The sequence below is a fragment of the Zalophus californianus genome, chromosome Y (genome assembly GCF_009762305.2).
Source record: "Zalophus californianus isolate mZalCal1 chromosome Y, mZalCal1.pri.v2, whole genome shotgun sequence".
Lineage (NCBI taxonomy): Eukaryota > Metazoa > Chordata > Mammalia > Carnivora > Otariidae > Zalophus > Zalophus californianus.
Genome location: NC_045613.1, coordinates 2,823,670 through 2,837,342, shown reverse-complemented (window position 1 = coordinate 2,837,342; position 13,673 = coordinate 2,823,670). Strand labels below are relative to the sequence as shown.

General features: G+C 36.9%; 1 protein-coding gene across 5 annotated transcripts in view; it reads left to right on the top strand.

Annotated features, from left to right (window-relative positions):
* Positions 1 to 13,673, top strand: part of LOC118356612 (cullin-4B-like) — a 156,308-nt gene that overhangs the window by 19,499 nt on the left and 123,136 nt on the right. For all 5 annotated transcript variants that reach the window (XM_035725878.1, XM_035725879.1, XM_035725877.1 and 2 more), the window contains one exon: positions 2,176 to 2,294. In XM_035725878.1, the coding sequence (XP_035581771.1) occupies positions 2,176 to 2,294 (119 nt within the window). The remainder of the gene's footprint in view (positions 1 to 2,175; positions 2,295 to 13,673) is intronic.

Genomic DNA, 13,673 nt, shown 5'->3' with positions numbered 1-13,673 from the left:
TGTACACACTATGAAAATGTTATTTCATTCAACATCAAATTTTACACTTTACTGAAATCCCAATTATTTAAAACCTTAAGTTGTTCAGGTTTATTTTAAAGCATAAGGTAAAAAAAAAACTACATAAAGGATTGACTAGATTTTATAATGGATTTGTGAATGGAAAAATACCCAAGGTTATTAGCACTGAATAAATATCCCTTTTAATCTTTATACACAAATATACAACTATATGAGCTTGTATTAGCATTTTTCTGTTAATTGGCTTTTAATTGGTGCTTTTTCTTGTTTTGCACTAATGGTTTGTGTTCTGTAAATAAAATAAATTAAGTTTCCTAACACTATTAGCACTAGAAGCTGATACGATTGATAGTTTACCAGCCTCACACCATTTGCTCCTTAAATCTTAGATTGCCAAAATAGGAGGACTTATTTTTATTCTAAGAGTAGGCAAATGTTACATATTCTACTACATTTGCCTACTCTTAAAATAAAAATCCAGCAATCTTTAAAAGGCATTCAAACAGTTTTATAGAATTTGTGACTAATGTTTTTAACTCTCAGTTTGAAGAAATCACAGGAAAAAAACAGGTGGATTTCTAGTAAAAAAAAAAGGGGGGGGGTCTTTGTTTATAGGATGAGAAGAGAATAAAACCCGAGAAGTCTTGAGTATGTGTATACAATCAAAATAAACCAGGAACTTGATACCTTAAAAAAAAAAAAAAACTTCTTTAGCTTTATTTGGTTTTGTTTAAATTACAATTAATCAATTTACCAGATTACTGTTTAGTTTATGGAATAAATTGCTTATACACCATGTTCCCTTTGTAAAAGGAATGAACACTAACATTCTCTATGATCTAAGTTGAACATAGAGATTTGTAAAAGTAAATTGAGGCCCCAAATGTAGAACATTTAGATTTTTTTCCTATTTTTAAGGATTTCCTATTTTTAAGGATTTTAAGTCCTATTTCTAGATTCAAAAATTAATTCACTGCCAGGGTCCTACTTTGTTTTAAAAAAATTGTGATATAATTTTTATACCATAAAATTAATCTATTTAAACACATATAATATATTAATGAAATTGGGCAGCCATCACCCCATGCATCTTAGAACAATCAGTGACTTTTTAATGACTGACAATTTTCAGTTGACCATTAGTATTTATTTTGATAGAAAGGTCAGTGAAAATCCATAATCTAACATGTCATCATTATATCTTTTCTCATCTTATGTTTTTTTAATAAATTTAAATTTAAAATACAAAAAAAAATTATACTTCACAGAAACCATACTAAAATGCTAACCTGATAGTGTGGATTGATTAACAATAGGGGTTTATCAACAACACAGTGGGAAGTGAGAAGTGAACTAAAGTAAAATAGATTTTTTAGATCTTTGAAGTTGAGGAATGCTAATAAAATTCTAAAGCCTTATAAAATTGATCTTTACTAATATTATATATTAAGTATGGTACATATAGTTCCAAGAAACAGCGTTGGCAGAAAGTTTCTTTGGATAGTGAGGGTTTATTCAGTTAATGATGAATAGAAAAAGCAACAAGTTGATATTAATATATTCTGATGCTGAACAAATGACTCTTTAGAAACAAGTATATTCTTGTATATCCTTTGCATTCTGGGATTTTTATGTTTATTTATTCAGTGATTAAATTTGTTCATGCATTTGGATATATTGCATAACATCCTTTTTGGACTTGATCATCTCTAATTTTCTTATTTCTCTTCCCACATAGAAATCAATATCTGGTACTTAATCAGATTTTAATGTTTTTAATTACTAACTTTTTAATTAGAAATTAAAATTTCTCATTTTTCTGCACACTAATTGTACTACAAATTTGTTTACTATATTATTTTTAATATAATATATATTTTTGGGCAATAATTTGAAATATGCAATGGTTTACAATGACAGCAGTTATGAGGATGAAAAAACAATTGGTCCAGAGGCATAAATTATTTTTTCATTATCCATCTGATTATTACTTAATAAAAACTTATTGATATTACTTTCATTTGTAAAGTTTAGGACTGTACCATTTTTAATTGAGTAAATATCTTAATGTAATAATCTCAAAATAGTCATTTAATGTATGTCTTGAGGTGGATGTTTGTATTGCTAATTTGCCTTCATGTTTCTAATATTCAGGCTTAAGCTATCTTCTTGATGAAAACAGGATTGAGGATTTATCTCTCCTTTACCAGCTGTTTAGTAGGGTAGACTGTGGAGTTCAAGTTCTTCTTCAACATTGGATTGATTATATAAAGGTAATAATTTAAGGAAGATATAATTGAAAAATAATAAGATTATTTATGGCTTATTTTTCACTTTAATAATATATTGTACTTTTTACTCTAGAACTTTTTGTCTTCTTATTTAAGAAATGTTTATTAAATTGAAATTCATAAAATATCTGTATTTTAAACCTTCTTAAAACTTTTTTTCTCTGTTTATAAAGCCCCACCCTGCCCCAAATAATATTTGTTTTTTGAAGGGGAAAGATGGGGACATTATTTACTGGTGTAACATTTTATTTTGCTTTCCTACCTTACATTTCTTTTACCACCTCACATTTTTAGTTTTTTGTTTAATAACAAAATTATTGAAAGAGATTGTAAATACAAATTGTCTCAGGGAAGCAAAGAGGAGGGCAGCTTTCTTGTCCTAAGGATCAAAAGGAGTCCTTCACCAGCCCAATGTTCTCAGCAGTTCAGTGTTTTTCAATGAATAATTAATAAATTTTTGTAAGTGGTGAATAACACATGACATAAAACTTACTATTTTAACCATTTAAAGTATGCCGTTTCGTGGCATTTAGTACATACATACAAACAACATACATACAGACAGACAGACAGAAAGTAGCTTAGTAAATGCCAGAGGCTGGGATGGGAAGATAAAAGGAATGGTTTCTTAATGGGTGCTGGTTTCCACAACCATCACTGTTTAGCTCTAGAATATGTTTGTTATCTGCTAGAGAAATGCAGTACCCATTGGAAGTCTCTCTCCTTATCTTCTTCCCAGATACCTTGGCAAATACTCATCAACTTTCTGTCTATTCTGATTTGTCTGTTCTGGGTATTTCCTAAAATTGAATCATAATATATGTGGGCTTTGTTTCTGGATTCCTTTACTTAAGATGTTCATCATGTTGTGACACTCTTTCTTTATTTTTAATGGCTGATTAATATCCCATTGTATATCTGCACATTATGCTTATCAGTTTATAAGTGGACACACATTTGGGTTGTTTCCACCTTTTGGTTCCCACCTTTTTGGGGACAGGTATTGGTAATAGTTCTTTTAAAATTTTAACTTAAATTCCAGTTAATGTACAGTGTAATATTAGTTTCAGGTGTGCAATTTAGTAATTCAGCACTTCCATACAACACCCCATGCTCATCGCAACTACACTTCTTAATCCCCATCATCTATTCAACCCATCCTTCACCCACCATTCCTCTGGTTGCCACCTTGTTTGTTCTCTAGAATTGAGTTTTTCTCTAGGTTTACCTCTCTCTCATTTTTGCCTTTTGCTTATTTGTTTTGTTTCTTAAATTCTGTATATGAGTGAAATCATATATTATTTCCTTTTCTCTGACTTATTTTGTGCTAATTCCATCCATGTCCTTACAAATGGCAAGATTTCATTCTGTTTATGGCTGGGTAATATTCCATTTTATATATATATACTACATCGTCTTTATCCATTCAAACAGGGGACACGTGGGCTGTTTTCATAGTATGGCTGTTGTAAACAATGCTGCTATAAACATCAGGGTGCACGTATCACTTTGAATGAGTGTTTTTGTATTATTTGGGTAAATACCTAATAGTGCAATTGCTGGGTCGTAAGATAGCTCTATTTTAACATCTTGAGGAACCTCCATATTGTTTTCCAGAGTGGCTGCATCAGTTTGCATTCCCACCAACAGTGTAAAGAGGGTTCCACATCCTTATCAAAATCAATTGTTTCCTGACTAGTTAATTTTAGCTATTCTGACTGGTGTAAAGTAATCTCATGGTTTTGATCTCTATTTCCCTGTTGATGAGTGAGTTGAGTGTCTTTTCATGTGTCTGTTGGCCATCTGGGTGTCTTTGGGAAAACGTCTATTTGTGTTTTCTGCCCATTTTTAATTGGATTATTCATTTTTTTGGGTGGGGAGTTTCAAGTTCTTTATATATTGTGGATACTAACCCTTTATCAGACACATCATTTGCAAATACCTCCTCCCATTCTGTAGGTTGCTTTTTGGTTTTGTTGTTTCCTTCACTATGCAGAAGCTTTCTATTTTGATGAAGTCCCAGTAGTTTATTTTGGCTTTTCTTACCTTGCCTCAGGAGACATATCTAGTAGACAGTTGCTAAGGCTGATATCGAAGAAGTTACTGCCTGTATTCTCTTCCAGGATCTTAATGGTTTCATAGCTCACATAGGTCTTTCATCCATTTTGATTATATTTTTGTGTATGGTGTAGGGAAGTGGTCCAGTTGTATTCTTTTCCAGGTTGCTGTCCAGTTTTCCCAACACCCATTTGTTGAAGACACTAACTCAATATTTCCTTCTTTGTCGAAGGTTAATTCACCATGTAATTGTTGGTTCATTTCTAGGTTTTCTATTCTATTCCATTGATCTGTGTATCTTCATTACAGCTTTGTAATATAGTTTGAAGTCCAGAACTGTGGTGCCTCCAGCTTTACTTTTTCAAGCCTGCTTTGGCCTTTTGGGATCTTTTGTGATTCCATACAAATTTTAGGTTTGTCCCAGCTCTGTGGAAAATGCTGGTGGTATTTTGATAGGGATTGCATTAAATCTCTAGATTGCTTTGGGTAGTATAGATATCTTACCAATAATTGTTTTTCCAGTCAATGAGCATGGAATGTGTTTCCATTTCATTGTGTCCTCTTGTGTTTTATAGCTTTCAAAGTACAGATCTTTTGCCTCTTTGGTAAGGTTATTCCTAGGTATCTTAGTGTTTTGAGTGCAATTGTAAATGGCAGTGCTTCCTTAATTTCTCTTTATGTTGCTTCACTATTAATGTATAGAAATGCAACAGATTTCTGTATATTGATTTTATATCCAGCAACCTTACTGAATTTGTATATCATTTCTACCAGCTTTTTAGTGGAATCTTTCAGATTTTGTAGATAGAGTATTATGTCATTTGCAAAGAGTGAAAGTTTGACTTCTTCCTTGCCCATTTGGTTGCCTTTTATTCCTTTGTTTGTGTTATTGTTGTGGCTAGGACTTCCAGTACTCTGTTAAATAACAGTTGTGAGAGTGCACATCCCTGTCTTGTTGAAGAAAAGCTGTCAGTTTTCCCCCTTGAGGATATTAGCTGTGGGTTTTTCATAATTGGCCTTTATTATGTTGATGTGTGTTCCCTGTAAAATCCTACTTTGATTACTGGTTTTGTCATGAATAGGTGTAGTTTGTCAAATTCTTTTCCTGTGCCTAGTGAAGTGATCATATTGTTCTTATCCTTTTATTGATGTGGTATATCATGTTGATTGATTTGTCATACTTAACCACCCCTGCAGCTCAGGAATAAATCCCACTTGATCGTGGTGAATGATTATTTTAATGTGCTGTTGGATTCAGTTTTCTTTCTTGCCTTTGTCACCCTCTGTCTCTTCTTTGCCCTCAAAAATTTCCCTTTAATAAAATCTCTTTCAGGGCTGATTTAGTGGTCACGAACTCCTTTCATTTTTGTTTGGGAAACATTTTATCTCTCCTATTCTATTTTTTTTATTATTATGTCATGTTAATCACCATACATTACATCATTAGTTTTTGATGTAGTATTCCATGATTCATTGTTTGCATATAACACCCAGTGCTCCACGCAGAACGTGCCCTCCTTAATACCCATCACCAGGCTAACCCATCCCCCCACGACCCTCCCCTCTAGAACCCTCAGTTTGTTTTTCAGAGTCCATAGTCTCTCATGGTTCATCTCCCCCTCCGATTTCCCCCACTTCATACTTGCCCTGCTGCTATCTTCTTCTTCTTCTTCTTCTTCTCCTTCTTCTTCTCCTCCTCCTCCTCCTCCTCCTCCTCCTCCTCCTCCTCCTCCTCCTCCTTCTTCTTCTTCTTCTTCTTCTTCTTCTTCTTCTTCTTCTTCTTCTTCTTCTTCTTCTTCTTCTTCTTCTTCTTCTTCTTTTCTCCTCCCCCTCCTCCTCCCCCTCCCCCTCCGCCCTCTCCTCCCCCTCCCCCCTCCTCCTCCTCCTCCCCCTCCTCCCCCTCCTCCTTCTCCTCCTCCTCCCCCTCCTCCTCCCTCTCTCCCCACTTTCTTCTTCTTCTTTCTTCAACATATAATGTATTATTTGTTTCAGAGGTACAGGTCTGTGATTCAACAGTCTTATAAAATTCACAGCGCTCACCGCAGCACATACCCTCCCCAATGTCTATCACTCAGCCACCCCTTCCCTCCCACCCCCCACCACCCCGGCAACCCTCAGTTTGTTTCCTGAGATTAAGAATTCCTCATTTCAGTGAGGTCATATGATACATGTCTTTCTCTGATTGACTTATTTCGCTCAGCATAATAGCCTCCAGTTCCATCCACGTCATTGCAGATGGCAAGATCTCATTGCTTTTAATGACTGCATAATATTCCATTGTATATATATATTTCTTTATCCATTCATCTGTCGATGGACATCTTGGCTCTTTCCATAGTTTGACTATTGTGGACATTGCTGAAATAAACATTGGGGTGCACTTCAAGCCCTACATTTGTATCTTTGCAGTAAATACCCAGTAGTGCAATTGCTGGATCATATATATTAGCTCTATTTTCAACTTTTTGAGGAACCTCTATACTGTTTTCCAGAGTGGCTGCACCAGCTTGCATTCCCACCAACAGTGTAGAAGTGTTCCCCTTTCTCTGCATCCCCACCAACAACCGTCAATTCTTGACTTGTTAATTTTAGCCATTCTGACTGGTGTGAGGTGATATCTCATTGAGGTTTTGATTTGGATTTCCCTGATGCCAAGCGATGTTGAGCACTTTTTCATGTGTCTGTTGGCCATTTGGATGTCTTCTTTGGAAAAATGTCTGTTCATGTCTTCTGCCCATTTCTTGATTGGATCATTTGTTCTTTGGGTGTTGAGTTTAAGAAGTTCTTTATAGATTTTGGATACTAACCCTTTATCTGATATGTCATTTGCAAATATCTTCTCCCATTCTGTCAGTTGTCTTTTGGTTTTGTTGACTGTTTCTTTTGCTGTGCAAAAGCTTTTTATCTTGATGAAGTCCCAATAGTTCATTTTTGCCTTTGCTTCCCTTGCCTTTGACGATGTTTCTAGGAAGAAGTTGCTGCAGCTGAGGTCGAAGAGGTTGCTGCCTCTGTTCTCCTTTAGGATTTTGATGGACTCCTGTCTCACATTGAAGTCCTTCAACCATTTTGAGTCTATTTTTGTGTGTGGTATAAGGAAATGTTCTAGTTTCATTCTTCTGCATGTGGCGGTCCAATTTTCCCAACACCATTTCTTGAAGAGACTGTCTTTTTCCCTTAGACATTCTTTCCTGCTTTGTCAAAAATAAGTTGACCATAGAGTTGAGGGTCCATTTCTGGGCTCTCCATACTGTTCCCTTGATCTATGTGTCTGTTTTTTGCCAGTACCATACTGTCTTGATGATGACAGCTTTGTAATAGAGCTTGAGGTCCGGAATTATGAGGCCGCCAGCTTTGCTTTTCTTTTTCAACATTCCTTTGGCTATTCGGGGTCTTTTCTGGTTCCATACAAATTTTCGGATTATTTGTTCCATTTCTTTGAAAAAAGTGGATGGTATTTTGATGGGGATTGCATTGAATGTGTAGATTGCTCTAGGTAGCATGGACATCTTCACAATATTTGCTCTTCCAATCCATGAGCATGGAACGTTTTTCCATTTCTTTGCGCCTTCCTCAATTCTTTCCTGAGTATTTTATAGATTTCAGAGTAAAGATTCTTTGTCTCTTTGATTAGATTTATTCCTAGGTATCTTATGGTCTGACGTGTAATTGTAAATGGGATTGACTCTTAATTTCTCTGTCTTCTGTCTTGTTGTTGGTGTATAGAAATGACACTGGTTTCTGTGTATTGATTTTATATCCTGCCACTTTACTTAATCCGTGTATGAGTTCTAGCAGTTTTGGGGTGGAGTCTTTTGGGTTTTCCACACAAAGTATCATATCATCTGCAAACAATGAGAGTGTGACTTCTCCTTCTTTGCCTATTTGGATGTCTTTTATTTCTTTTAGTTGTCTGACTGCTGTGCCTAGGATTTCTAAAACTATGTTGAATAGCAGTAGTGATAGTGGACCACCCTGCCGCATTCCTGACCTTAGGGGGAAAGCTCTCAGTTTTTCCCCATTGAGACTGTTATTTGCTGTGAGTTTTTCATAGATGGCTTTTATGATATTGAGGTATGTACACTCTATCCCTATACTCTGAAGAGTTTTGATCAAGAAAGGCTGCTGTACTTTGTCAAATGCTTTTTCTGCATCTATTGAGAGGATCATATAGTTATTGTTCTTTCTTTTATTAATGGATTGTATCACATTATACGGATATTGACCTAACCTTGCAGCCCAGGGATAAATCCCACTTGGTCATGGTGAATAATCCTTTTAATGTAGTGTTGGATCCTACTGGCTAGTATTTTGGTGAGAATTTTTGCATCCATGTTCATCAAGGATATTGGTCTGTAATTCTCCTTTTGGATGGGGTCTTTGTCTGGTTTGGGGGTCAATGTAATGGTGGCCTCATAAAAGTTGTTTGGAAGTTTTCCTCCCATTTCTATTTTTTGGAAAAGTTTCAGAAGAGTAGGTATTAATTCTTTAAATGTTTGGTAGAATTTCCCTGGGGAGCCATGTGGCCCTGGGCTTTTGTTTGTTGGGAGATTTTTGATGACTGCTTCAATTTCCTTAGTGGTTATAGGTCTGTTCAGGTTTTCTATTTCTTCCTGGTTCAGTTTTGGTAGTTGATACATCTCTAGGAATGCACCCATTTCTTCCAGGTTATCTAATTTGCCTGTATATTGTTGCTCATAATATATTCTTATAATTGTTTGTATTTCTTTGGTGTTGGTTGTGATCTCTCCTCTTTCATTCATGATTTTATTTATTGGGTCATTTCTCTCTCTCTCTCTCTCTTTTTTTTTTTTTTTTTTTTTTTTTTTGGTAAGTCTGGCCAGTGGTTTATCTTACAAAGAACCAGCTCCTAGTTTCGTTGATCTGTTCTACTGTTGTTTTGGTTTCTATTTCATTGATTTCTGCTCGGATCTTTATTATTTCTCTTCTCCTGCTGGGTTTAGGCTTTATTTGCTGTTCTTTCTCCAGCTCCTGTAGGTGTAGGGTTAGGTTGTGCATTTTAGACCTTTCTTGTTACTTGAGAAAGGCTTTTATTTCTATATACTTTCCTCTTAGGACTGCCTTTGCTGCATCCCAAAGACTTTGAAGAGTTGTGTTTTCATTTTCATTGGTTTCCATGAATTTTTTTAATTCTTCTTTAATTTCCTGGTTGACCCATTCATTCTTTAATAGGATGCTCTTTAGCCTCCATGTATTTGAGTTCTTTCTGACTTTCCTCTTGTGATTGAGTTCTAGTTTCAAAGCACAGTGGCCTGAAAATATGCAGGGAATGATCCCAAACTTTTGGTACCAGTTGAGACCTGGTTTGTGGCCTAGGATGTGATCTATTCTGGAGAATGTTCCATGGGCCCTAGAGAAGAATGTGTATTCTGTTGTTTTGGGATGGAATGTTCTGAATATATCTGTGAAGTCCATCTGGTCCAGTGTGTCATTTAAAGTCTTTATTTCCTTGATCTTTTGTTTAGATGATCTGTCCATTTCCGTGAGGGGGTGTTAAAGTCCCCCACTATTATTGTATTGATGTCGATGTGTTTCTTTGTTTTTGTTAGTAATTGGCTTATATAATTGGCTGCTCTGATATTAGGGGCATAGATGTTTACAATTGTTAGATCTTCTTGTTGGATAGACCCTTTAAGTAGGATATAGTGTCCTTCCTCATCTCTTAGTACAGTCTTTGGTTTAAAATCTAATTTGTCTGATAGAAGGATTGCCACCCCAGCTTTCTTTTGGTGTCCATTAGCATGGTAAATCGTTTTCCACCCCCTCACTTTCAATCTGGGGTATCTTTGGGTCTAAAATGAGTCTCTTGCAGAGAGGATATCAATGGGTCTTGTTTTTTTATCCAATCTGATAGCCTGTGTCTTTGATTGGGGCATTTAGCCCATTTACATTCAGGGTAACTATTGAAAGATATGAATTTAGTGCCATTTTATTGCCTGTAAGTTGAATTTTACAGTATATGTCTGTGTACCTTTCTGGTCTATGTTGCTTTTAGGCTCTCTCTTTGCTTAGAGGACCCCTTTCAATATTTCTTGTAGGGCCAGTTTCATGTTTGCAAATTCCTTTAGTTTTTGTTTGTCCTGGAAGCTTTTTCTCTCTCCTTCAATTTTCAATGAAAACCTAGCTGTGTATAGTATTCTTGGCTGCATATATTTCTCATTTAGTGCTCTGAATGTATCATGCCAGTCCTTTCTGGCCTGCCAGGTCTCTGTGGATAGATCTGCTTCCAATCTAATGTTTCTACCATTATAGGTTATATATCTCTCCTCTCGAGCTGCTTCCAGGATTTTTTCTTTGTCTCTGAGACTCATAAGTTTTACTATTAGATGTCAGGTGTTGACCTATTTTTATTGATTTTGAGATGGGTTCTCAGTGCCCCCAGGATTTTGATGCCTGTTTCCTTCCCCAAATTAGGGAAGTTCTCTGCTATAATTTGCTGCAGTGTACCTTCTGCCCCTCTCTCTCCTTCTTTTCTTCTGGTTTCCCAATTATTCTAATGTTGTTTACTCTTATGATATCACTTATGTCTCAAATTCTGCCCTCGTGATCCAGTAGTTGTATATCTCTCTCTTTCTCACCTTCTTTATTTTTCACAATTTGTTCTTCTTTATCACTAATTCCCTGTTCTGCCTCATTTATCCTAGCAATTAAAGACTCCATTTGTTATTGCATCTCATTAATAGCCTTTTTGATTTCAACTTGGTTAGATTTTAGTTCTTATTTCTCCAGAAAAGGTTTCTCTAATAATTTCAATGCTTTTTTCAAGCCCAGCTAGTATCTTTAAAAATCAACATTCTGAACTGTAGTTCCGATGTCTTACTAATGTTCATATTGATTAGGTCCTTGGCATTCGGAACTGCCTCTTTTTCTTTTTGTTGAGGTGATTTTTTCCATCTTGTCATTTTGTCCAGAGGAGAATAGATGAATGAGAGCAAAATGCTAGTAAGGTAACAATATCCCCAGGAACTATACACTAAACAATTTAGAAAAGGCCTGAAACCAGGGGAAAAGAAAGAGAAAGAAAGAAAAAAGAAAACGAAAAATATAAAAACAAGCAAAAACAAAACAAAACAGAACTAAAATAGAATATGATCAAATATGATCAGTCTGGTGCATAGATCAGTGCCACACACTAGATTTTTGGCATATTTTGGTCTGTTAGAAGAAAGTGCCTCCCAAAATTTTAAAGAAAGAAAAACTTATATATGTACAAAAATAAGGGTTAATAGCATGAAGGGATGGAATATGACCCTAAGGATGAAAATTATAAAATATTTTATAGAAGGAATTGATAAGAAGTTGTTTGAAAAAAGAAAGAAGAGGATTAAAAAAAAAGGCGGGGGAGAGAATGTGATCAGGCGAGATACTAGAACAAAGCCATACACTAGAGATTTAGGGTATATTTTATCTGTTAGAAGAAACTATCCCAAAATTATAGAGAGAACAACTTATATTTATACCAAAAATGAGGGTAACTACTATGAAGGGATGGAATATGACTCTAAAACTGAAAAATAAAAAAGATTTTTTAAAAAGGGATTGATAAGATGTTGGTTGGAAAAGGGAAAAAGAAAAATTTTTTATAAGATTTTTTTTAAGATTTTATTTATTTATTTGAGAGAGAGAGAGAATGAGAGAGAGAAAGCACGAGAGGGAAGAGGGTCAGAGGGAGAAGCAGACTCCCTGCTGAGCAGGAAGCCCGATGTGGGACTCGATCCCGGAATTCCAGGATCATGACCCGAGCCGAAGGCAGTCGCTTAACCAACTGAGCCACCCAGGTGCCCCAAGAAAAATTTTTTAAAAAGGCAGTTAAAAATAATTAACTTTGAAAGATTAAAGAATCATGGGAAAAAAAGCCGTGAATTCTGTGAGCAGTATTCCCCCTACCTGGAGTTCTGCCATTCTCATTAATTGGTAAACTTAGTCGTGGCTGGCTGTTCTTGCTGATCTTCGGGGGGAGGGGTCTGTTGCTGTGGTTCCCAAATATCTTTGCCAGAGGTGGAATTGCCCTGCCCTTGCCAGCTCCAGGGTAAATCATCTGCTTGGATTTGCTCTCAGGAGCTTTTGTCCCTGCAACTGTCCATGTAGCTTTGGAGGAGAAGAGTGAAAATGGCGACCTCCCAATCTCCGCCGCAGAGACGTCAAGAACTCGGGGGCCGCACTCCTCATTAAGCCCCCAGAGAAAAGTAGTCAGTCACTCCTGTCTCCCCAGTCTCTGGCCTCACTCTGTGCTCACCCAGCTTGTGACTGAGCATTTCTATCTCTGGCACCTGACCCCGTGTGGAGTCTCCAAACCCAGCAGATCCCTGCAGTGTGCTCCTGCACCCCTCCTTCCTGGGGAGAAGGGGAGTCTCCCCAGATCTGCCGCTTGTTTAGATCTCTGCTGGAGGAGCAGTGGCCCAACTGTGCCTTAGATAATTGTTTATGGCAACCCCGAGCTGAGAGCCCATTCCTCTGTTCCATCTCTGCAGCCAGCTTCCCCACTTCGATACCTGGGAGCTCTGCTGCACTCAGGTACCCCCAGTCTTTCTGTGACTCCGAGGGTCCTGAGACCACACTGTCCCAGTGAGGGTTCTCCCCCCCCCCCCCCAGCCACCTGAGCGACGTCCTTTATGGGAGCAGATTTCTAAAAGTTCTGATTTTGTGCTCCGCTGCTCTATCACTTGTCAGAAGCAACCGATGGAGGCCCCCTCCCCCACCATCTATCCTCCTAAATATCGCCTCCAATTCACTTCCCCACATGTCCTACCTTCTAGAAAGTGGTCACTTTTCTGTTCAGAGAGTTGTTGCTATTCTTTTCTTCAATCTCCTGTTGAGTTCATAGGTGTTCAGAATGGTTTGATCCCTGTCCAGCTGAATTCCTGGGATAAGATGAAAACCAGGTCTCCTACTCCAACATCTTGCTCCTTCCCCCATCTCTCCTATTCTAAATGACAGCTTTGATGGATAGCATATTCTTGGCTGCAGATTTTTCCCCTTCAGCAAGTTGACTATATCATGCCACTGTCTTCTGGCCTGCCAAGTTTCTGTGTACAGATCTGCTGCTAGCCTTATGGGTTTTTCCTTGAAAGTTAATGACTTTTGCTGCTTTAAAATTTTTTTCTCTGTCACTGTATTTTGCAAATTTAATTACTGTGTGTCTTGGTGTTGGCATGCTTTTGTTGATTTTGAGGTAGTGCTCTGTGCCTCCTGGATCTCAATGTCTGTTTTCTTCCCTAGACTAGGGATATTTTCAGCTATGATTTCCTCAAATGAATTTTTTTTACCCCCTTTTCTCTCTCTTCT